Here is a 24,513-nt window from a genome sequence, read left to right as displayed (position 1 = left end):
TCTGGAGCCCTTATCTCATAAGGGATAGAGATCGGATGGAGGCGGTCCAGAGAAGAGCGACCAAAATGGTGTGAGGTCAGTATCGGAAGACCTTTGAGGAGATAGTGAAGGATATGAATATGTATACCCTGGAAGAGAGGAGGTGCAGGGGAGATATGATAAATGAAAGGTTTTAATGATGTACAAATGTCAAACATTTTCCATTGGAAAGAAATCAATAGAACTGGGGGTCATGAAATGAACTCCAGGGTGGACATCTCAAAACCAACATCAGAAAATATTTCTTCACGGAGAGGCTGGTGAATACCTGGAATGCCTTCTGGAGGAGGTGAAGATGAAAACAGTGAAAGAATTAAAAGGGTCATGGGATAAACACTTTGGATACCTAGAGGTTGGAAATGAAGAAAAGAGTGCATGGGAGTAACTTGCTTTATGCGGCGGTTACCAATAAGCTTTGATACTGTTCATGCAACTCCAACATTGCTCTCTACTTCAATTGCAAGGGGGAAAGGGGATTTGGATTCAGACAGCAACCAATGAGGGCCCCAAAATTTACAGTCTGGGGAACTGTTGCACAGACATAAGGGGAAAAGATACAGGACTACTTCTATGGCCAAGTCCATAAGAAAGCACATCAAGCAGCACGGCCTGAATTTTCAAAAAGGCTCACCACCCAGTAAAAATGTTGCTTACAGTAAATTTTTATGGGTTATCATAAGACTTGGGGATAACTGCACAAAGCAGCAGTTGCTACCCTTAAGAGAAACATGGGGTAACCTGCACGGCAGATACTACTATGAGAAGCTTGCTTGGAAGACTGGATGGACCGTTTTGATTCTTTTCTGTTGTCATTTCTATGTGTACATTGACCATAACAATAAAAGCATGTACCATCGCTTTGTGCTTTCGAGTCTTCATGCCACTATTGTTACCTTAATCTCACTCTATGCCTTTAGCACTGTGTTTGCTGCTATAGCCCTTACTTTATGCACTGGAGTGATGATATTACTTTGCTTACTGCCATAGCCCTCATTCTGTGCCCTGAAGTGTTGATGCCACTGTTGACACCCTTTACTAACTAATAACTAACAGGGCCATCAACATGCATTTGCATGTTGCGGACGCTATTAGTTTTGGGGGGGTTGGCCAAACGTTTTCGACACGCTAGCTTTACCTCTTACCCCAGGCCACAAAAACCTGGCAATTACCCAAAGATCAAGAAGATCCCATGCTACTGATGCAATTAATAGCAGTGGCTATTCCCTAAGTCAACTTGATTAATAAAAGTTCATGGACTTCTCCTCCAAGAACTTATACAAACCTTTTTTGAACCCAGCTACACTAACTGCACTAACCACATCCCCTTAGGGGTAATAGCGTGTCGAAAACACATGGCCAAACCCAGGCTAACAGTGCGCTCCACCGGAGCACACTGTAATGTATTGGCCCATATGTAAGTCCACTTTGAAAAGTATCCTGTCAAAACTACATTGATATGTACAATTAAGCTCTGGAATTTGTTGCCAGAGGATGTGGTTAGTGCAGTTAGTGTAGCTGGGTTCAAAAAAAGTTTGGATAAGTTCTTGGAGGAGAAGTCCATTAATGGCTATTAATCAAGTTTACTTAGGGAATAGCCACTGTTATTAATTGCATCAGTAGCATGGGATCTTCTTGATGTTTGGGTAATTGCCAGGTTCTTTTGGCCTGGTTTGGCCTCTGTTGGAAACAGGATGTTGGGATTGATGGACCCTTGGTCTGACCCAGAATGGCAATTTCTTATGTCCTTATGTTCTTACACCTGCTATTTGGTATATGTAATTTTGCCGCGAGAATTTAAGTACATAGGGGCAGATTTTCAAAGGGCGGCGCGTGTAAAGCCCCGGGACGCGTGTAAGGCTCAGGGCTTGCAAAAAGAGGGCAGGGACATGGGCGGGGTGTGGGCAATCCGGGAGCAGGACAGGGGCATGGCCAGAGGCCTCCACACGGCCACTTGGCCGGCGCACGCAAGTTACGCCTGGGTCTGACAGGCGTAACCTGTGAGATAAAGGTACAGGGATTTATTTTTTTGGACTGAGGGGCAGGACAGAGAGGGGAAGGTGTGGGTGGAAAGGAAAGTTCCCTCCGAGGCTACCTCCATCCTGTCTCTATCCCTGATTAGTATCAAGGCTCCGATTTCAGAGCAACCTCGGAGGGAACGGGGAAAGCCAGCTGATCTCCCCGAGGGCTGGGCACACCTAAGGTGCACTAGTGTGCACCCCCTTGCGTGCACTGAACCCTGATTTTATAAAATGTGAACGGCTGCGTGCGCATGTTATAAAATCGGGTGTACATTTGTGCAAGCTGCGCGCATACCTTTTAAAATTTGCCCCATAATTTTTGAAATTGAAAAGTATGGGGCAGATTTTAATACCTACACGCAGGCGTAGATTTGTGCGTAGGGCACGCATGTTATAAAATCCGGGCTCAGCGCGCACAAGAGAGTGCACACTTGTGTACCTTGCACGTGCCGAGCCCTAGGGGAGCCCTGATGGCTTTCCCTGTTCCCTCCGAGGCTGCTCCAAAATCGGAGCGGCCTCGGAAGTAACTTTCCTTCCACCCCCACTTCCCCTCCCTTCCCCTACCTAACCCGCCCCCCAGCCCTACCTAAACCCCCCATACCTTTGTTTTGCAAGTTGTGCCTGCCTCTGGGCAGGCGTAGGTTGCGCGCACCAGCCGAGAGGCCCTACTGAGGCCTCTGGCCATGCCCACACCCTGGACCACCAAGCTCCACCCCTTTTTTTAAGCCCTGGGACATAAGTGTGTCCCGGGGCTTGCGTGCATCGCCCGGCCTATGCAAAATATGCTCGGCTTGCGCAGGGCTTTTAAAATCTGCCCCTATGTGCTCAAGTCTCAACTCTACCCAGACTCCACCCCCTGGAACTACTTCTCCTCTATGTGCATAAAAGAATGTGCATAAGTGAGTGTGCATGTGAATTTTATGCATGTATCTGCCACACAATTTTCTAAAGAGCTGTTTCTGTGAGTAAAGCACTACTTTACCTGCACATATCCCCTTGAAAATTACCCTATCATTTAGCGAAAAGTACAGATCAAGTCCATATTTTATTCACTTTAAAAAAATTTAAAACAAAAAGACAAAGCACACAAAGGTTCATTAACCTAACATCAGAGTTTCTTTGCAAAGGGCTAGTCTTAGGGTAATTTGCAATCCATAAGGCTTCACTTAAACTGCCATAATCACTTGTTTTTCACCAAAATCGTATCCACATGGGAGTTTTTCCCATGGGAAAAAGAGGCATTCCTCTTGGCATGCTTATACCTGGAGAGGAATACAGGACATATACATTCAATTTCCAAAAGTACATGTGCTTTTTTGCCCCTCCTCCACTGTCTACACAAATAACAGGTGCAAAGTCTGAACATGCTTTTAGCACTCACATTTTGCAATTATTGATGTTCAGCTATGCAGGTATTTTACTAATTAAAATTTCCATAAAATATGCATGTTAAAATGACTTATGTAGTCTGCACTTAAATGTGCTGTTTCAAAATTGCCTCCACAAAGTGGGAACTAATCTAGTCATTAATAGTAAATGAATAAATAAATAATTCTATTACCATCATCGATTTTCCAGATATATAGAGACCAATATTCAGACGTTATACAGCTGAACAAGTTAGCTGGACAAACTTATCTGGATAACTTGGCCAAGATATTCGGTTTTGTGGCCATGCTGTTCACATACTTGATTATCTTATAGTTAGCTGGATAACTTTATGTGGCTAACTATAGGACAGAAAAATAGTTCTCCTAGACTTAACTGGCTAACTTAGCCAAATAAGGCTGAATATCAGTACTTATCTGGCTAAATAGCTAGTCCCTTGAATGTCCTCATCCTGCTCCTCACTTATCCAGCTGTTTATCCAGATTTACATTTAGCTGGCTAAGTGGTGACCACTGAGCACAGCCAATTATTCAGACAGCTCTAATTAATGGCTAAGACAGAACTTATCCGATTAAGAGGCACTGATTATCGACTTCATAATAAACTATCTTTACCTGACACTAGGGTTGCTTGCTACCCCAAGTGAATCAATGAAGGCTCGCTCCATCTGCATCAGTTGATCATTTACTCTGCGAACATCCAGGGGGCTGTGGAGAGAGAGCAAAAAGACCTTCTGTGAATACTGTAGCTGCAAGTGAAATGGTAATAGAAACCTTGAACAATAAAATTCTGAACAATTCTTCACATTAGTAATAATGGATAACCAAGCAGATGTCAGGGTCACTAAGCCAGAGGGAAGTTGTTTGAGTTGATAAGAAGTTATTACAATTAGAACAATGTTTTATAAGTGGGATACTGTTGTTCCTAAAGGATTAAACAAAGACATTGAGTGGTTTCACTTTTTTGAATGTTTATTGAACTTGTAGTTCCCTCCAGCTTAGTGACCCTGTCATCGGAGAAAGTTCTTTTTTACTCATCGCACAATTAAACTCTGGAATTTGTTGCCAGAGGATGTGGTTAGTGCAGTTAGTATAGCTGTGTTTAAAAATGGATTGGATGAGTTCTTGGAGGAGAAGTCCATTACCTGCTATTAATTAAGTTGACTTAGAAAATAGCCACTGCTATTACTAGCAACAGTAACATCGAATAGACTTAGTTTTTGGGTACTTGCCAGGTTCTTATGGCCTGGATTGGCCACTGTTGGAAACAGGATGCTGGGCTTGATGGACCCTTGGTCTGACCCAGTATGGCATGTTCTTATGTTCTTATGTTCTTGGTTACCAGTGACATCAGCGATTCTAATTTTGCTATTGGTCCCATGGGGTTTAAATGCGGAGAGTTTGAGATGCCGCGGTGGTTTGACAATGGCGGTTCAGAACTGAACTTTCTCCTCCAGCACTGTAAGTAACTCATTGGTGGCGATTAACTTTTTAGTTTTAAGATATATTGAAGTTTTAGTTATATTTCTTTAGAACTGCCTCTTAAGCTCCTGAAGCACGCGGTGTCTCGCTGAAACACTGGCAGTGTCGGACATATAAAGAGAGCGTGGCTGCAGTATAGTGAGTATATAGGAGAACTGTTTTCCACTTGGAACTGTATTATTCGGCCATCCTCTTTTCAAATATACCGAGAGACTGATTAAGGTTTTATGATTTTGAGAGATTGGAGATTGCAGTTTAATTGGTTCTAAGATAATGTTGTTGTTAAAGAGACACAGGCTCGTAGGAAGATGTTTCTTATTAAAAAGATGTTTCTTATTAAAAAGCCCAGAGTATTGGCTCTTGGTGCTTCTTTTTTACTCAGATTTCCTTGTAAGTGCCTTGTTAAATTTCAAGCTACTAATTATATTTTTTTTATCCCATTCAATTGGAGAATTTTTTACAAAATAAAACTACTCCTAAATGAACTGTTTGATAGCTATAGGGAGGTGGAATATGCCAACAATTATAAAATAACTAGTGGTTTCCTGTTTTGTGAATTCTTCTTATGTTCTCTCCCCATTATGTGGTATGCGTTAATGCAATCTTAACCTTTGTATATCTTTAAAGTTTCCTTATATGTATTGCAAGTATTTCTTAAATGCAAGGTATTCTTGTAAAATTTGCGAAACTTAATAAATAAATAAATAAAAAAGATTTCTACAATATTGTCTCACCCTAGCTTGATACTATCCTGGTAGAGAGTCTATCAAGCTAGGGAGAGAGAACACTGTGCGTGCAAAATTGGCCCCAAAATAGTTGACTACTATGAAAGCCTTATAAAGAGTAGAGATATGAATCGTGTCCTCGATCGTCTTAACGATCGATTTCGGCTGGGAGGGGGAGGGAATTGTATTGTTGCCGTTTGGGGGGGTAAAATATCGTGAAAAATTGTTAAATCGTGAGCCGGCACATTAAAACCTCCTAAAACCCACCCCCGACCCTTTAAATTAAATCTCCCACCCTCCCGAACCCCCCCCAAATGACTTAAATAACCTGGGTGTCCAGCGGCGGTCTGGAACGGCAGCAGTCCGGAACGGGCTCCTGCTATTGAATCTTGTTGTCTTCAGCCGGCGCCATTTTCCAAAATGGCGCCGAAAAATGGCGGCGGCCATAGAACAACACGATTCCACGGCAGGAAGTCCTTCCGGACCCCCGCTGGACTTTTGGCAAGTCTTGTGGGGGTCAGGAGGCCCCCCCCAAGCTGGCCAAAAGTTCCTGGAGGTCCAGCGGGGGTCAGGGAACGATTTCCCGCCGCAAATCGTTTTCCGTACGGAAAATGGCGCCGGCCATACGAATCGTGTTGTTCTATGGCCGCCGCCATTTTTCGGCGCCATTTTGGAAAATGGCGCCGGCTGAAGACAACAAGATTCAATAGCAGGAGCCCGTTCCGGACCGCTGCCGTTCCGGACCGCTGCTGGACACCCAGGTTATTTAAGTCATTTGGGGGGGGGGGGTTCGGGAGGGTGGGAGATTTAATTTAAAGGGTCGGGGTGGGTTTTAGGGGGTTTTAGTGTGCCGGCTCACGATTCTAACGATTTATAACGATAAATCGTTAGAATCTCTATTGTATTGTGTTCCATAACGGTTTAAGACGATATTAAAATTATCGGACGATAATTTTAATCGTTGAAAAACGATTCACATCCCTAATAAAGAGTCTCTCTCTCTCTCTCTCTCTGTCTCCTCTCTCCCATCTCCAGTAAGGAAATGCCTGTCTGGGCACTTTGCAAGGTTTTATTCATGCAAAAATTATTACACTTTGATAAATCTAGCTATTATTTGGCTAAAGTTAGCCGTAAAAGTTATTAGGGATATTCAGTGGGATAAACAACATCCTACTGAACATTCTGAAATAAAGATATCTGGGTAAACTCACTCCAGTGAAATCAATGCATCCTCCCATCTCCTCAAAATTTGTATTTGTACATTACAAAACATAAGAAATGCCATAGTAGATCAGATTGAAGGTCCATCAAGCCCAGCATCCTGTCTCCAACACTGGCCCATCCAGATCACAAGTACCCAATAGGATCCCAAAGAATATGTCCAATCCTTATTGCTTAGAACTTGGGATAAACAGTTGCTTTCCCAAGTATAGATGGCTAATAATGGTTTATGGACTTTTCCTCCAGGAACTCATCCAAACTCTTTTTGAACCCATCTATGCTTACTGCTTTCACCACATCTTCTGGCAACAAATTGCATAGTTTAATTGTGCACTGAGTGGAAAAATATGTTCTCTTATTTGTTTTAAATGTGCTACCTATTAGCTTATGGAGTGTCCTCTAGTTCTAGTGCCATAGGCCAAAAGAGACTTCATCCCCCCTCCAAAAATTAAAAACATAATTTAATTGAAGGTCCCCTTGCATAAAACTACCTTTCCTCCTCCCCTGCACCCCATCAACCCCACCCTAGCCCTCCCACCCCAGTTGGATCCTCTCATTCCCCTTACCATAGCTAGGAACTTAGAACTAGCATCTGGCTCCCAGAGTATCCAGCATTACTATCATAGTATTACTTTTAGAGCAACATTAAATGTGCCAAGAGCAGGACACTAGTTCCAAGATCCCGAGTGCAGTAACTGGATTGCTGGGGTAGAGGTCAGCTGGGGTGGGAGATTTTCAAAAATGTGCATTTATCCAGATAACTTCTGAGTTATTCAGATAAATGCATTTGAATAATTACTTACTGCTCCTAGGGAGCAGAAGTAATCTCCATGCGCCGGCTGGCAGCTGACACGCACTTCCCTGAGACAGTGTCAAATGGTGCTGTCACGGCCTGCCCCCGCCATGCCCCTCCCCACCCAGACCATGCCCCCCAGCCGGCCCCTTTTCAAAGGCCCTGCACTTCGATGTGTAACGAACTAGGCCTTTATAAATTTCATGCGGGTTGCGTGGGGGCCCGGCCACGCACGTAAACCCCGTAATTCATGCGCGCAGGGCTTTTAAAATGTACTTGTAAGTGTGCTTTAGCATGGAATAACCTCCCAGAAAAAGTGTTGGAGATAACAATTACAGCAACAAAATTCAAGAAAGCCTGGAATACATACAGAGGACCTTTAGCTGAGAAGGAATGAAGGGAAAACCAAAGATCAACTGTGGTCTCTAGCACTACACCAGGAAGTAAATTGGGCAGACTAGATTGGCCTCATTGTCCTTATTTACTGTCAGATTTTATGGTTCTGTGTTTATTTTTATGATACATCTGTTTTTATTTTTTTAAAAACATACAATAATGAACATTACAATATATATATCTGATTACATACAGCATATTTTTGTAAAACTCTTATGTTCATTTTTCTCTTCCTAGTCCATTTAACTCCCATCCCTTCTCTCAAAACCCAAAACCACCCCTACATTCTATTCCTCCCTCCGAAACCCAAAACCACCCCTCCATTATATTCCTCCCTCCCTCCCTCCCTGCACCAATGGAGTTCTTAAATAAAAATACATTAAAGATCTTAACTAGTCCTTAATAAAGTACCGTATTTTTCGCTCCATAAGACGCACTTTTTTTCCCCCAAAAGTGGGGGGAAAATGTATGTGCGTCTTATGGAGCGAATATAAAAAAAAAACTAAAAATCTAACAAACCCCCCCCCCCCCACCCTCCTGACTCCCCCAAGACCTGCCGACAGTTTACTACAACCCCCCACCCTCCTGACCCCCCCAAAACCTGCCGACTTAATTTACTACAACCCCCCACCCTCCTGACCCCCCCAAGACCTGCCAAACGTCCCTGGTGGTCCAGCAGGGGTCTAGGAGCGGTCCGGAAGAGATCTCCTGGGCTTGGGCCGTCGGCTGCCAGTAAACAAAATGGCACCGACGGCCCTTTGCCCTCACTATGTCACAGGGACCGACCGCTGCCATTGGTCGGTCCCAGTGACATAGTGAGGGCAAAGGACCGTCGGTGCCATTTTGTTTACTGGCAGCCGACGGCCGAAGCCGAGGAGATCGTTCCCAGACCGCTCCTGGACTCCCGCTGGACCACCAGGGACGTTTGGCAGGTCTTGGGGGGGTCAGGAGGGTGGGGGGTTGTAGTAAATTAAGTTGGCAGGTTTTGGGGGTGGGGTCAGGAGGGTGGGGGGTTGTAGTAAATTAAGTCGGCAGGTCTTGGAGGTGGGTCAGGAGGGTGGGGGTTAATTAATTTAAAGGGTTGGGGATGGGGGTTTTTTTGGGGGGGGGAGGGGGGGAGAAAGAAAAGTTTTCTGATCTGGGGAGTGGACCGAAATGGCCCTCCCCAGACCCGAAAACAAAATGGGGAGGAAAAAAAAAAGCTATGCACTCCCCTAATTTGCTCCATAAGACGCCCAGACGCAGAGCCGGTTTAGCACAATTTTTTTTTTTTTTAATTTTCCCCCTCTGAATCCTAGGTGCGTCTTATGGTCAAGTGCGTCTTATGGAGCAAAAAATACAGTATATTAAAAATCATCTGTTAGATATCTATACGATTAAGGAAAAGACTTTTTGAGTCATGTGGTAATGTTAGTATAAAGGGTAGCCAAATTGCATTTATTGCTCTTCTAGTTCTAATTGGCAGAGTGGTATTGGTCAGAGTTTCCATGGTTAATAGATTTATTATAGAAGAATGCCAATATATTATAGAAGGATTTTCTGATGTTATCCAATTTGTTAATGTAGCTTTACAAGCCAACAAAAAAACCTTTATAATCCAAAGAACCGAGCTCTTATTTCCTTTGAAAGATTTTGGAATAATTCCAAAAAGTGCCACTAAAGATGAAAAAGGAATTTTAAATCCCACAACCATATTAGCAAAATGGTAAACTTTCTTCCAAAAAATTTGAATTATTGGACAACTCCATAAAGAGTGACCCAAGTGCGCTGAAGCTCCTCCACATTTGATACATATATCTGAATTAGAAAAACCTGCTCTGTATGCTTGATGTTGAGATATGTACATTCTATAGATGATTTTATATCGAGTCTCACGTAGAAGCATATTGCATGTAATTTTTCGTGTCATGACAAAAGCAGCCTTAAGTGCTGCAATAGATAATGACTGTTTAAGTTCCGACTGCCATTTAAGTTGTACTTCTTCCAAAGACCAACTCTTTAATGAGTCCTCCAAATGTTTGTATAAATATGAAATGGAACGTTTCTGAGGATCATCTATATCAAAACAACTTGTAAGAAATTGCCACTTGGGATCCTTGAAAGTTGGTGAGCCTATTGATATCACATATTGACTAGCCTGAAGATATTGGAAATAATCAATAGGTCGGAGTTTATAAAGAATACGGAGTTCTGAAAAATTAAAAATAGATCCATTTATATTAAATATCTGTCCAACGCATCTGAATCTAGAACGATCCCAAAAACGGTAACGTGAAGTAGATGAATTTTTGATTAGCATTGGATTACCATAAAATGGAAGAAAAGGAGATATTTTATCAGATAATGAATTCTTATTTAATAACCATTTCCAAGTTTTTCGTAATGGTTGCAGTAGGAGATCTGATTTAATTGTGCTTGACAAGGAAGCATAAGGAACATGTAGAGCATAACGAAGTGATATCGGAGTAAGTAGTTGTGCTTCCAGGCAAATATCAGAAAAATATTGTGTGTTCATCAACCAATCTCCTATATGTCGCAAATTAATTGCATGGTTATAAAATTTCAAATCAGGTAAACTCATTCCACCCATGGATAATGGTTTCATAAGATTAGATAATTTAATTCTTGGTTTTTTTCCTCTCCATATGAACTTAGTGACTACTCTCTGGTATTTAGCAATTGTCATTTGTTTATTTTTAAGTAATTCTGTGATTCATAAATCATTTTTATGTGATTTTGTTTGGCTATTATTTTGACCAGAAGGTCTATACGAGTTATTTAAACAAGTGGAGAGGAAAAAATAGGAAGTCCAACTAACATAGAGTCTACCTTTTTGAGTAATACTTTGGACAACCAAAATATGTGATCCACCATAATTCACTCTGAGGTTTAATCAAACAAAAAAAATGTAAGTAGTTAGGAAGGGGTTAGGGGTCAGGAAAAAGAGGGGAGGAGAGGGGAAAGGGTAGGAAGGTTAGGTGGGGTATAGGGAAGTTCCCTCCCAGTCCACTTCTTAATTGGAGTGGACAATATCTGTTATATGTGCCGCCTGCGGCAGACCCGTGGCGCAGTCTTCTCACCTTCTTACATGGACTCCAGCTCCTGTTTCCTCTTCACTGGTGGCAGTGGGCCGCCAGCTCCGACCTTGAGTCACCTCTGGTGCCTCCGGCTCAGCCATGGTCCCCAGTGTTGCCAGCCAAGATGCCCTCACTCGTCGGGTCTCTCCATGTGGCCCTCAGAGAGATGCCGCCATCGGCACCACACCCATCGCTAATCCTTTTAAAGGGCCCACGGCAGGAACCTGGCCGTGGTCCCGGATGTTGACGTCAGACTCCTTGGTGTATATAAGCTCAGGCCTTGCTCCATAGCGTTGCCTTTGCAACAGGTCTTCTCCTACTCCGAGTACTCGTTGCTGATAGAGAATCCTCTCTACTTTGTGTTCCTGACTCCTGTAGTTCCCGGTTCCTGTCTTCCTCATTCCTGCCCTGTCTATGTATTGGACTAACTCTCTGGATTTTGATTTTGCTACGCCTGACTACTCTTCAGCCTATCTCCATCCCCGGACCTCTGCTACGCCTGACTACTCTTCAGCCTATCTCCAGTCCCGGACCTCTGCTACGCCTGACTACTCTTCAGCTTATCTCCAGCCCCGGACCACTGCTATGCCTGACTACTCTTCAGCCTATCTCCAGAACCGGACCTCTGCTACGCCTGACTACTCTTCAACCTACCTCCAGAACCGGACCTCTGCTATGCTTGACTACTCTACAGCCTATCTTCAGCCCTGGACCTCTACTACACTTGACTATGCCTGCCTTCTCCATGCCCTGACCATTGCCTTGATTGACTATGCCTGCCTTCTCCGTGTCCTGACCATTCCCTTGATTGACTATGCCTGCCTTCTCCGTGCTCTGACCATTGCCTTGATTGACTACGCTACATACTACTCCATGTCCAGAATTCTACGTTGCTTGCCATGACCTCCGCTTGCCGCCGGCCCTGATCCAAGCCTGTCGGTGACGCCTCCTCTAGCCTACTCCCTGGACACGGACTTATAAGGCTCCAGCCTTTCTTTGCTTGAGCGCCAAAGTTCCAGTACCAAACCCAGTCCAGGGTAGGACTACGCCACCTAGCAACTGCTGTCTCTGGGCTGAACCACCTCTCTTCTCAAATCAACCTCGAGGCCCACCTAAGTCCTGCCAGGCCCGGCACACAAAGGCTCAACCAGCGGGGAACAAGGGCTAGTATAGGTGAAGCTCCAACGGCCTCTACCTTCAGCCCACTCCACCTGCTGATGGTGGGGACCCGTAAGGCCCTACTTACGGGTTGCGTCAACCCCACCTCGGCCCAAGGGTCCACCTCCGATGCAACAATATCATTCACAAAAATACTGAAAGGAACCAGGTCCTGGACAAAGGCACTCTACTAATTACTCTAATTTCCTTGGCATGAACTCTATTTACCAATACCATTTGTCATTGAAGCCCTTCTCCCATTGCCGCACATGGCCTTTTAAAATTCCCCAACCCTGCGTGCGGAGGAGGCCAACCGCCCACACATGTGTATGCGGTTCTTAAAATCTGCCATACATTTGTGCACAGATATTGCATTTTATAACTCGCACGCGCCAACGTGCACATGCCAGGAACCGCGCACACATGCACGCACGCCGGGAACCGCACGCACATGGATGCATGCGTGCGGGTTTAAAATAGACTCCTTTGTGAGAAAAAATATCTTCACATTTTCAGCCTCATAGTATAACCAATTCTAGAATTTACTTTCCAAAAAATGATTTACTTCAAGTGCATTATTTACACTTTTTTAGATCTATGAACGTCACTACTCAATCATTTCCCTTATGAGCGCGCCTTCACTGAAATGAAATGGGAAATCTTAACAAAAGTTACCCTTTCATTTCATTTTGTTTTTAAAATGAAAGAAAAATGAATGGAATTTCATTCCTTTTACTTTAATTTTCTTAAAGCAAACACCACCAACCTCAGGACCTCTCCCCCACTCCGCAAAAAAGATATATATTGAAAGTGCCACAAAAATAGAAAAAATTGAAGATCTCCCAGGTCTTCCCCTCTCCCTACCCTGGATACCCCTTACCCCATCCATGGGTCTGTAGAAATCCAAATGGGGCAAGAGCGCACATATCTCATGAATGGATAGTAGGCGTCCAAAACTGATGGTATGCTTGCATGTGAATGGCTGCCTACATACATGCATACCATCCTTTTGGCATGCCTACTATCCATTCGTGAGATACATGCATACCACCAAAATGAATGAAACAATTGGAGCAACAAATGCACATTCCTACTATACAGTAGTATTATTACCTCCTCCTTTCTACTTGTTATGCCTCTTCCTATATAATCTACCTTTTTCTTTGGTTCTGGCCACCATTTCTTAACATTGTTTCCCTACTCTGATATCTCCTGTTTGACTCGCATCAGTATCCATGAATTTCTTCTCCCCAAATACTTAACTGTACGTTTTTGGATTTAAATTTTGCTGCAAAGCTCTTGACTACCTTTTAAGCTTACTGAGATGACTCTTCATTTTGCCTACTCTGTTACCTGTTTCCTAGTAACTCCTCTACAATATCATTCACAAAAATACTGAACAGAACTCGGTCCTGTACAAAGGCACTCTACTATTGCTCTGATTTACTTGGCATGAACTCCATTTACCAATACCATCTGTCATGCAACCAGTTTTATGTTCTGTGAATCTCCGGTTCAGTTTATTTATGAGCATCCCAGATTGAGGTATCCAGTTCCCCTTTTAGGCCATGAACCCCATTTCAATTGGTTTTTGAGCACTTTAAAGGGCACTGGTATCATGGGTGAATTTGTCCCTTTAAAGACCCTCAAAATCCCCATCCACGGCCAGTCTTAGGGTTAGGAACCCCCCTCCCCCAAGATGATCTCTGCCTTTCTTTACTCCAATTTTGGCCTCTTTTTAATGTTTTATACATTTTTATTGACACGGTCGCCATTTTCATATCACAGTTTTGAAACATTTATGGAACCATCCTTAGAGGCCCCGACTTGAATTCAGGGGTTTCTTAATTTAATATTATTTATTTAATCTATTTTTAAACTTTGTACTTTGGCTGCAGCTGACCTATGGGACCCAAAAGTGACGTCAGCAGCTTTCCCCAAATCTGTTCTTGCCAAACTGAAAGCTCCCATGCAGGGCCAGTGCAAGGGTATTAGGCACCCTAGGCAAACCTTACAGTCTTGCGCCCCCCTCCCCATACACAATTTTAAATTATGCATTTATAACATATTTTACATGAAAAATGACATTCTGTGATAAAATTAATATACAAGTTGTTGTGATAATTTCATGCACTGTTGTGATGCCAACAAGAAAACTTTGCTTCTTGGAATTCATATGGCATCATAACTATTGTGATATATTTCAGCATGGTCCTCCCGTATCAACACAGTACTATCTGCCAACACTCAAAGAATAACAACCCTACCTATGAAAAAGAATACCAAAAATATTACACCAGAATCTAAAATATCAATACACCTCCTATCAGGAAAACAGAACAGGCCAAGCTACTGCAGATCCCTACAGAGAAACCACATGCTAAAAGAATGCTTCATCTCAGTCTTTGCATGCAGAACACAAACCCTCACCAAATACAGAATAAAGCCACGTAAAGTATAAATAGAAATGTGCAGACAAAAACTGACATGTAAAACGCATCACGCCAGACTCTATACAGTGTAACAATGGAAAAACAAAACTTTCACCATTCCTCGTGAAACAAATCAATAAAATAAAGATATATAAATCATTAATCATAATTATAAAATCATACAAATAAAATAATTTCAAAACAGCTGATGAATAGAATATCCAATAATTAATGACTCATGCAAATTTTGAAAGCTTTACCAAACACCAATAAAATATTTCAAACAGCAGACACATCATATACTACCCAATAATTAAAATGGTAGTCAATCAAGAAAAATGAACTTAAAAAGCCACCTTTACTTACTCTCTTCAGCAGTTCTCCTACTCCTTTCCCTTGCAGGCCATACCAGAAGCAGCAGTAGCTGCTGAAGCTGTCCTCACAGTCCTCTTCCTTGGGGACCACAACCAGTCTCTTCTCTCTCTCTCTCACACACACACACACACACACACACACACACCAGTCATACCCTCAGGACCAGTTTCTGTCTCTCACACAACAATCATCTCCCCAACCAGTCTCTCTCTCTCTCTTTCTCACACACACACATACACACACACACACACACACACACACACACACACCAGTCATCTCCCTGATCAGTCTTTCTCACACATACACATGTCACCTCTCTGGCCAGTCTCTCTCAATCACACAATGCTCTCACTCTCTCTTACTTACACACAGGCTTTCAATCACACACATGCTCTATTTCACTTACACACAAGCTCTCAATCACATACATGTTCTATCTCACTTACAAACAGGTTCAATCACACACATGCCCTCTCTCACAGCCACAAGTCAGCCAAAAACATGCTCCATCTCTCTCGCACACACACACTGACACACAGAAGCACCCTCCCTGACTCACATATACACCACACACATACAGAAGCACCCTCCCTGTCTCACATACACAAAGCACTCTCCCTGTCTCACATACACATTACACTCTCACAGAAGCACCTTGCTTTCAGACTTGCAGCATTTTTCACTTTTACTAAAAGTGAAAGTGATGCTCCTAACCATTAAATAAGAAAACCACATTCCTATCAAAAGGCGAAATGACATCCTTCCTTCAGGTTCTGTCCTCCCAAGGGACAGCCACCCACACCGTACAGCTTCTCTTGTTTTATGCTTTCAGGCAATAAAGCAAGAGTCTTTCTTCAAACTATCAGTCGTATGATTATTCATGTGGGAGATATGGAACAGAAAGACATCCTTAGCAAGTAGCACATTTAAGACTAATCGGAGAAAATTCTTTTTCACTCAACGCACAATAAAGCTCTGGAATTTGTTGCCAGAGGATGTGGTTAGTGCAGTTAGTGTAGCTGGGTTCAAAAAAGGTTTGGATAAGTTCTTGGAGGAGAAGTCCATTAATGGCTATTAATCAATTTTACTTAGGGAATAGCCACTGCTATTAATTTCATCAGTAGCATGGGATCTTCTTAGTGTTTGGGTAATTGCCAGGTTCTTGTGGCCTGGTTTTGGCCTCTGTTGGAAACAGGATGCTGGGCTTGATGGACCCTTGGTCTAACCCAGCATGGCAATTTCTTATGTTCTTCCCTTTTAAATGGGAAGATTCCAGTCTTAGTCATTTAAAAGTATACATTTTCTAAAGGCTTAAAAAAATAAAAAGCAAAACCGTTTCAGATTCTCTTCTAGTCTTCATGCTTAAATTATGCTTAAAAAAAAAACAAAACCCCAAACCCCACCTGGCATCAGTATCTTAAATTTGTGATTTTGCTAAGATGAACATTTTAAATACTTTCATTGTTTTTGCTTTAGTATTTGTCTCTACCCACTTTAAGTTAAATTTTATTTTCCAGAAGAGGGATGCTTAAAATTCAGTAATTTCATCTTTCATCCAACTTTTCAAAAGTTCAGGTTTATGTATTATCATATTTCATTTTTTTAAACTGGCAGATTCCTTTCTCCATACACACACACTCACAGAATGAAGATCGGCACCGAGACTTAGGGGGCGCCGCAACAGGCAGCCAACTCCCGACTCGCCCTGCCTCCCCCCGCGTGCCACCCTCCCGACACCCCCCTAGTGGTCCAGCGGGGGTCCCGGGAGTGATCTGCCGCTCCCGGGGCCTCGGCTGCCACTAAGCAAAATGGCGCCGGTGGCCTTCAGCCCCTACATGTGACAGGGGCCAACCAAAGGCACCGGTAGCCCCTGGGCCATGGTAGGGACTGAAGGCCACCGGCGCCATTTTGCTTAGTGGCAGCAAAGGCCCCGGGAGTGGCAGATCACTCCCGGGACCCCCGCTGGACCACTAGGGGGGTGTCGGGAGGATGGCACTGGTGGGGAGGCAGGGGGAGTCGGGAGCTGGCTGCCTGCCGTGGCGCCCCCTAAGTCTCAGCGCTTGGTCTCCACCTAGGTGACTCGGAGGCTGGCAGAATTTTGAAAGGGCACTTTTTGCCCTTTCAAAATTCTGCTGCCTGCCGCAGCGTCCCCTAAGTCTCGGCGCCCTAGGCACAGCCTAGCTCGCCTAGTGGTTCCTCCGGCCCTGCTCCCATGGCAGTTTTGAACTCTCCTGCAATTGCAGGAGCAGCAGTAGTCTCTCCCCTTCACCACGGGAGGCATAATTGACTCCCTGGTGGCTGTCTGAACTGCTGATTGTACTTCTAGCTGAGCACAGGAGAACAGCATAGCTCCCATGGCTGTCAACTATAAAACAAAAGGCTCCCTCTGCCTCTGGCCAGCCATTGCTTTTTCTGTAGTTATATGATATTAGGTTCCATATTAGGAGCTACCACCCAGGAAAAAGAGCTAGGTGTCGTAGTGGATAATACATTGAAATCATCAGCTCAGTGTCCTATGCTGGTCAAAATAGCAAACAGAATGTTAGGAATTATTAGGAAGGGAGTGGTGAATAAAGCGGTCAATGTTATAATGCCTCTGTATTGCTCCATGGTGAGACCACACCTTGAGACCACACCTTGAATATTGTTTGCTATTCTGGTCGCTGCATCTCAAAAAAGATATAGTTGCACTGGAGAAAGTACAGAGAAGGATGACCAAAATGATAAAGGCATGGAACAGCTCCCCTATGAGGAAAAGCTAAAGAGATTAGGGCTGTTCACCTTGGAGAAGAGGTGATTGAGGGGGATATGATAGAGGTCTACAAAATCATGAAAGGACTTGAATAGGTAAATGTGAATTAGTTATTTATTCTTTCAGATAATATAAGGACCAAGGAGCACTCCATGAAGTTAGCAAGTAGCACATTTAAAACAAAATGGAGAAAAAAAAAATTTCACTCAATGCATAATTAAATTCTGGAATTCATTGCCAAAGGATGTTGTTAAGACAGTTAATGTAGTTGGGTTTAAAAAAGATTTGGATAAGTTCCTGGAGGAGAAGTCCATAAGCTGCTATTAATGAATCAGGAATAGCCTCTGCTTGTTACCAGCATTAGTAGCTTGGGATCAATTTAATGTTTGGGTACGTGCCAGATACTTGTGACTTGGATTGGCCACTGTTAGAAACAGGATACTGGGCTTGATGGACCCTAGGTCTGACCCAGTATGGCAAGTCTTAGGTAATAAGGTCATATTAGAACCTCAACGTTTCCATTCTAGTCATTAGCTAATAGACTTTTCTGTTCCCCAGCACAGCTTATGAATTAAGTAATAGCTTTGTCCTTCTACAAATGGACATGATGGGAACTATTCTTGTGCATTACTAGGATTTCCACATGTATTATTCTGTTTCAGTAAAGACTACTACTCTGTCTTCAAGTGGCAAAAGAAAATTTGTTTTTTAAGATGCATATTAGGAACACTCATTGTGTCTATCTGCATATTAGTTTGTGCTAATTTACATATATCTTGGCAATGCTGCCAGCCACAACAGTTCATGGCACTCAAGGACAGCATAACTGTGCATTAATTTAAGTGACTTTACTACCTCCTGCCACAAAGTATCAGAGCCGGGCTCATTTTTGTTTTACTTGAAAAAAATGTAGTGATATGAAGAACTGTAATAAGGCAATGTATTTCTCATGAAGCTTGCCACACACACAACCTTAATTGACTATTGTATTTCTCCTAATGGATGTTGGTCAGGGGAGGAAATGCTCAGTCTTTTTAACTAGCTCCAGCAGTTCATTTCATGCACCATGTCCATCAATGAACTGGAATGTTTTTTATTTGTTTTGTTTTTTTAAGCAATCAGAATACCTCATCAAGTGCTGAAACATTCCTTATGTCACTAGAATTAGATTCTCTTCTGCTGCAGGGAAGCAGTAGGATGTAAATTACTACAGCAGAGTCTTCATTGAACTTTCCACCATATTACTTTAAATTTTAAATGCATTTCCAGTGGAGTTTTAAAAGTATTTGAGATGAACTGGATGAAAATAAGGGGCCTGAATTACTAAAATGTATCCTCTGTTCTGTGTAGAAAACCAGGAACTAAATGAGGTAACTTAAAAACAGTATTTAAAAATAAAGTTGGCATAATCTTACATGCTAATTAGAAAGGACTACAGAAATGCGAACAGATTCAACAAAAGATGTCTAGAGCACTTAGTAAATGGATTCACATAAATTCAAATGCCCAAGAACAATCTTGCCATACTATATTTATCAATTTGATTCTGTGCTTTTTTATAGAAAGGAAGCTGCTATTACTCAGATGCAGGGCCAGCCTTGGCAGGGTAAAGAGCAAACTGAAGCAACCACCTAGTGCCTCAAACTCTGGGGAGCTCTTTTCCCCTGCAGTAATCCCTGCAAATAGGGCTAATGGAAGCACTAGGTGAGCTAGGCCTGGGCTTAGGGCACCGACCATTAGGGGGCATCACCGCCGCTCACAAGCCAGTGAGGCAGCCACTTCAGGTGGCAGAATTTTGAAGGGGCAAGAAGTGCCCCTTCAAACTTCTGCCCAGCCCCTCATCACCCCTCATCGCCCCACCTACCCGACCCCCCAAGACTCATGAAAACCCTAGTGGTCCAGCAGGGGGGGGGGGGGGGGCTGGGAGCATTCTGCCACAAACCAAATGGTGCTTGTGGCCTTTAGCTCCTACCATGTGACAGGGGCTGCCGGTACCATTGGCCAGCCCGTGTCACAAGACAGAAGCAATGGATGTCTTGTGCCATTTTTAAAATGGCGCCAGTCATCCATTGTCCTTACCATGTGACAGGGGCTGGCCAATGGCACTTATCAAATGGTAAGGGCTAAAGGCTACCGGTGCCATTTTGGTTAGTGGCAGCTAACGACCCGGGAAAGGCAGATCATTCCTGGGCCCCCCCCCCCCCCCCCCCCGCTGGACCACCAGGGTTTTTCATGAGTCTTTGGGGGAGTTGGGAGGGTGGAGGGGTTATTTCATTTAAATTTTATGAGGGGACAGCGGCGGCAGCATGTGCTCCCCGCCCCTGGAGATAGGAGTTAGGGTTGCAACTAGTGGTGGGGCAGTGGGTGTTGGTGGGACCAGAGGGTGCTAAATCCCTTGCATTAGCCCTGCCTTCAAACAGCAGCACAGCTCTGTCATGGTGTGATCATTCCCCTCACATCATTTCCTGTGCTTTCAGGAGTCATAAGAATATAAGAACATAAGAAGTTGCCATACTGGGTCAGACTGAGGGTCCATCAAGCCCATCATCCTGTTTCCAACAGTGGTCAATCCAAGTCACAAGTACCTGACAAATACCCAAACATTAAATAGATCTCATGCTTCTTATGCTGGTAATAAGCAGTGGCTAATAGTATTTCCTAAGTCTACTTGACTAATAGCAATTTATGGACTTCTCCAGGAACTTTCCCAAACCTTTTTTAAACCCAGATATTCCAGAGCTTAATTATACATTGAGTGAAAGAAAATTTTCTTTGATTTGTTTTAAATGTGTTACTTGCTAACTTCATGGAATGCCCCTTAGTCCATATATTATCTGAAAGAGTAAAGAACTGATTTACATTAACCATTCTAGTGCTCTCCTGATTTTATAGACCTCCATAATATCTCTCCTCAGACATCTCTTCTCCAAGCTGAATAGCTCTAATCTCTTTAGCCTTTCCTCATAAAAGAGCCATTCCATCAATTTTATCATTTTTGTCACCTTTCTCCATACCTTCTCCAGTGCATCTGTATATTGTTTAAGATGAAGCGAACAGAATTGAACACAGTACTCAAGATTATAGATGTGCATTTGTTTTAAACAAATTAGACAATTTCAATGAATTAAACAATTTCAATAAAATTGTCTAATTCGTCATAGTTCGGGAATGCTCTGAAATGAAGGAAATTTTTCCAAAATTTTGTAAAAATTCATATTTGTGTTAGTGCGCACTAACTTGGATTGGTTTGTGCGCACTAACTATGGTTAGTGCGCACAAATGGGACTTAGTGTTGCGGCCAGTCGGGCCGCTGACACTGCTTTCCCTGCGGCAGACGTGCCGCTGTCGCCGGGCTCCTCCCCGGTTGCCTCCGATCCTGTGCAGCAGGGTCGGGCCGACAAGGGCTCTCCCTCATGGCCGGGACCTCCACTGCCGCTCTAGCTCTCCCCCGACGCGCTGCACCGCTCCCGGGGTCTTCAGCCGGCAGGGAGGCCGTCCCTGCCGGTGCCTGCTTCAGCCCGGGTCCTTGCCCGGCAGGGAGGCTGTCCCTGCCGGTGTCTGCAGCCTCCTGACTCTGTCTTCACGGCTGGAAGCCACTCCTGCAGCCTGCCTTCCTCAGCTTCCTGGCAGGGCTGCTCCTGCTGCCTGCCTGCATCTCTTTGGGCCTTCCACGTGGCTGGGGAAGCCACCAGCCTGTCCTGCTCTTCGCTCTCCAGCTCTCCTAAGGCGCGGGCGCACGCCTCTCTCATGTTTTTCAAGGGCCAGCCAGGTGTGGCCCTCTGCTGACCCCTCCCTGGGCGTTGTCCTCTTCAGCCCTACAAAAGGTCTCAGCGTCCATTCCAACGTGGCCTTTGCAAGGAGTTGGTCACTCCTGGGATCCTGCTGTCCTTCACTCCAGGAGTCGTCCTTGTTCCAGCACTTCTTCAAGGTCCTGTGTTTCCTGTTCATTGGAGCTCCTCATCTTTTCCTGTTGTCTACGTTCCAGTCCAGATGTTCACCTGCTGTTCCTGATGTCCGTGTTCCAGCCCTAAGGTCTGTCTCCCGATCCAGTAATCCGTGTTCCAGTCCAGATGTTTGTTCTTGATGTCCGTGACCCAGCTCTGATGTTGTTTCTCCTGATCCTGAATTCCGTGATCCTGTCCAGCTGTCCTGAACCCCTGGTTCCTCATGCCACTCTTCCTGGCATGCCATGTCATGGTCCGCGACCAGTCCCATGGGCGGGCTGAGTAGGGCGCTTCATGGTGCAAGGCCTACCTCACTTCTGCGGCACTAGCCTCGGGTAGATTTCCACTTCTGTACTTATCCCTGGTCTACAGAGTCCCTAGTGCTTGCTCCATCCGTGCCAAAGACTCTGCCAGAACCTGTACTCCCAGGGTGGTCCACGACCAGCCACTGGCGGCTGAGTAGGGCGCGCCTCGGTGTAGGCCTCTACAGTTTCTAAGACATGCTTCATTCATTGCTCCATATCTCGTCTAGAGGCTCTTCGAGTCCAGCATGGGCCGTGACCAGTCCTGCGGGTGGACTGTGTAGGGCGCGCTGCGTTGTAGTCTCATCCCAGTTCTTTACCTGAGTCTTCTGATTACCTTGAGCCTTGCTTGAGTCTTCTGATTACCTTGAACTTTGCCTAAGTCTACGTCCTCAGTTCCTCGCACCCTTCCTGCAATGGTCCCGCTCCTGCGGATGTAGGACAGGGTGGTCCGTGACCAGACCAGTGGTACTGGCTGAGTAGGGTGCCCTGAGGGACCGTGCCACTGTCCGTATACCCGAGTCTCGTCTGTGCATCCAAGTACCTCACTCCTGAGTCTCATCTGTGCATCCAAGTACCTTGTTCCTGAGTCTTGTCTGTGCAACTCAAGTACCTCATTCCTGAGTCTCGTCTGTGCAACCCAAGTACCTCGATCCTGAGTCTCATCTGTGCATCCAAGTACCTCGTGCCTGAGTCTTGTCTGAATCTTCATGTTCTGGTCTTCACTGCCCTGGGCTCCATCCGGCCTGCCGCTTCTTGCTGTACCCTGCGGTAGGTCCAAAAGGGCTTGGAACGGTTGGAGGACTGTTCATAAGACCACCATTGCTTTGTTGGTCTTCCGAAGCGTGCAGGTCCGGAGGAGGGTCAGTATCTCCAGTCATCTATCTTCAGTCCAGCCTTGCTCCTGTCCAGCCCATGCTTGGGCATGAATCACCTACCGCGGCAACTCTTCGGAGTTCCTCTGGGGTTGAGCCGTGGCCCAAGAACCCATATCTCCTGGTAGCGGACCGCTCTCCTAGCGCTCCACAACACTTAGTGCGCACTTACACAAGATTCAGGATCTACGAAAAAAAAATCTCGAACTGAGGAAAAAATGAAATTACCAGCGGGGGACCCAAACCAAACCACGAAATGAAAAAAGAAACTGATACACATCTCAAGATGCAGTCTCACCATGGAGGAAAACAGAGGCATTACCATGTTCTGTTTTAGGGATGTGCAGAGCAAAAGTTTAAGTTCATATGTCCATATGTCCAAAGGGGGTCCCATTTGCGGTCAATATGGACATAAACAGAATTCAATGAGTTGAGTATATGTCCATATGTGCAAATAAAAATTTAAACCCCTCACCCTCCTTAATCCCCCCCCCCCCCAAGACTTACCACAACTCCCTGGTGGTCCAGCGGGGTCAGGGCGCCATTTCTGACCAACTTTGCAAGGAGCACGTGACGTCGGCGCCACGTCGGAGTGACGCGGCGTCACGTGATTCCCCGCGAGTTCCCTCCGGCACCCTCGTTCGGCCCAAAAGGAACTTTTGGCCAGCTTGGGGGGGCCTCCTGACACCCCCATGCTGACCAAAAGTTCCTTTTGGGCCGAACGAGGATCCCGGAAGCAACCGCGCGGGGAATCACGTGACGTCGGCGCCACGTCGGAGTGACGCGGCATCACGTGATTCCCCGCGAGTTCCCTCCGGCACCCTCGTTCGGCCCAAAAGGAACTTTTGGCCAGTTTGGGGGGGCCTCCTGACCCCCCCAAGCTGGCCAAAATTTCCTTTTGGGCCGAACGAGCGTTCCGGCGCGAACCCGCGGGGAATCACGTGACGCCGCGTCACGTGCTCCTCGCAAAGGATTTCAGAAATGGCGTCCTCACTCCTCGCTGGATCACCAGGGAGTTGTGGTAAGTCTTTGGGGGGGGATTAAGGAAGGTGAGGGGTTTAAATTTTTATTTTGGATCAACAATCGCGATTTCCAACTTATTCAACATAGCTATGTTGAATAAGTTGGAAATCCGATCGTTTATGTCTCATCACTTTTTTAAGTTAAAAAAAAAAAAAAGTAGCGTTTTACATTTATGTTCAAAACGAATGCACACCCCTACTCTGTTTTATTCTCCATTCCATTCCTAATAATTCCTAACATTCTGTTTGCTTTTTTAACTGCTGCAGCACACTGAACTGATGATTTCAATGTATTGTCCACTATGATGCCTTGATCTTTTTCCTGGGTGGTAAATCCTAACATGAAACCTAACATTAAGTAACTACAATATGGGTTATTTTCCCCTATATGCATCACCTTGCCCTTTCCTACATTTAATTTCATCTACCCTTTGGATGCTCAATCTTCCAGTCTTACAAGATCCTCCTGCAATTTATCACTATCCACCTGTGATTTAACTACTCTGAATAATTT

At 44.6% G+C, this 24,513-nt stretch overlaps 1 protein-coding gene and 1 long non-coding RNA gene across 2 annotated transcripts in view; one reads left to right on the top strand and one right to left on the bottom strand.

The window, feature by feature from the left end:
• LOC115090152 (putative N-acetylated-alpha-linked acidic dipeptidase) overlaps positions 1-24,513 on the bottom strand; it is a gene marked incomplete in the record, with an annotated part of 417,134 nt that overhangs the window by 94,924 nt on the left and 297,697 nt on the right. Inside the window, 1 exon segment of the mRNA XM_029598900.1 lies at positions 4,061-4,153. Within this exon segment, the coding sequence (XP_029454760.1) occupies positions 4,061-4,153 (93 nt within the window).
• Positions 1-24,513, top strand: part of LOC115090153 — a 175,525-nt gene that overhangs the window by 82,172 nt on the left and 68,840 nt on the right. The gene's annotated exons all lie outside the window — the stretch shown is intronic.

This window comes from Rhinatrema bivittatum, chromosome 4 (assembly GCF_901001135.1).
Source record: "Rhinatrema bivittatum chromosome 4, aRhiBiv1.1, whole genome shotgun sequence".
Lineage (NCBI taxonomy): Eukaryota > Metazoa > Chordata > Amphibia > Gymnophiona > Rhinatrematidae > Rhinatrema > Rhinatrema bivittatum.
The sequence above is the reverse complement of the archived record's forward strand: the minus strand, read 5'-3'. Positions and strand labels throughout refer to the sequence as shown.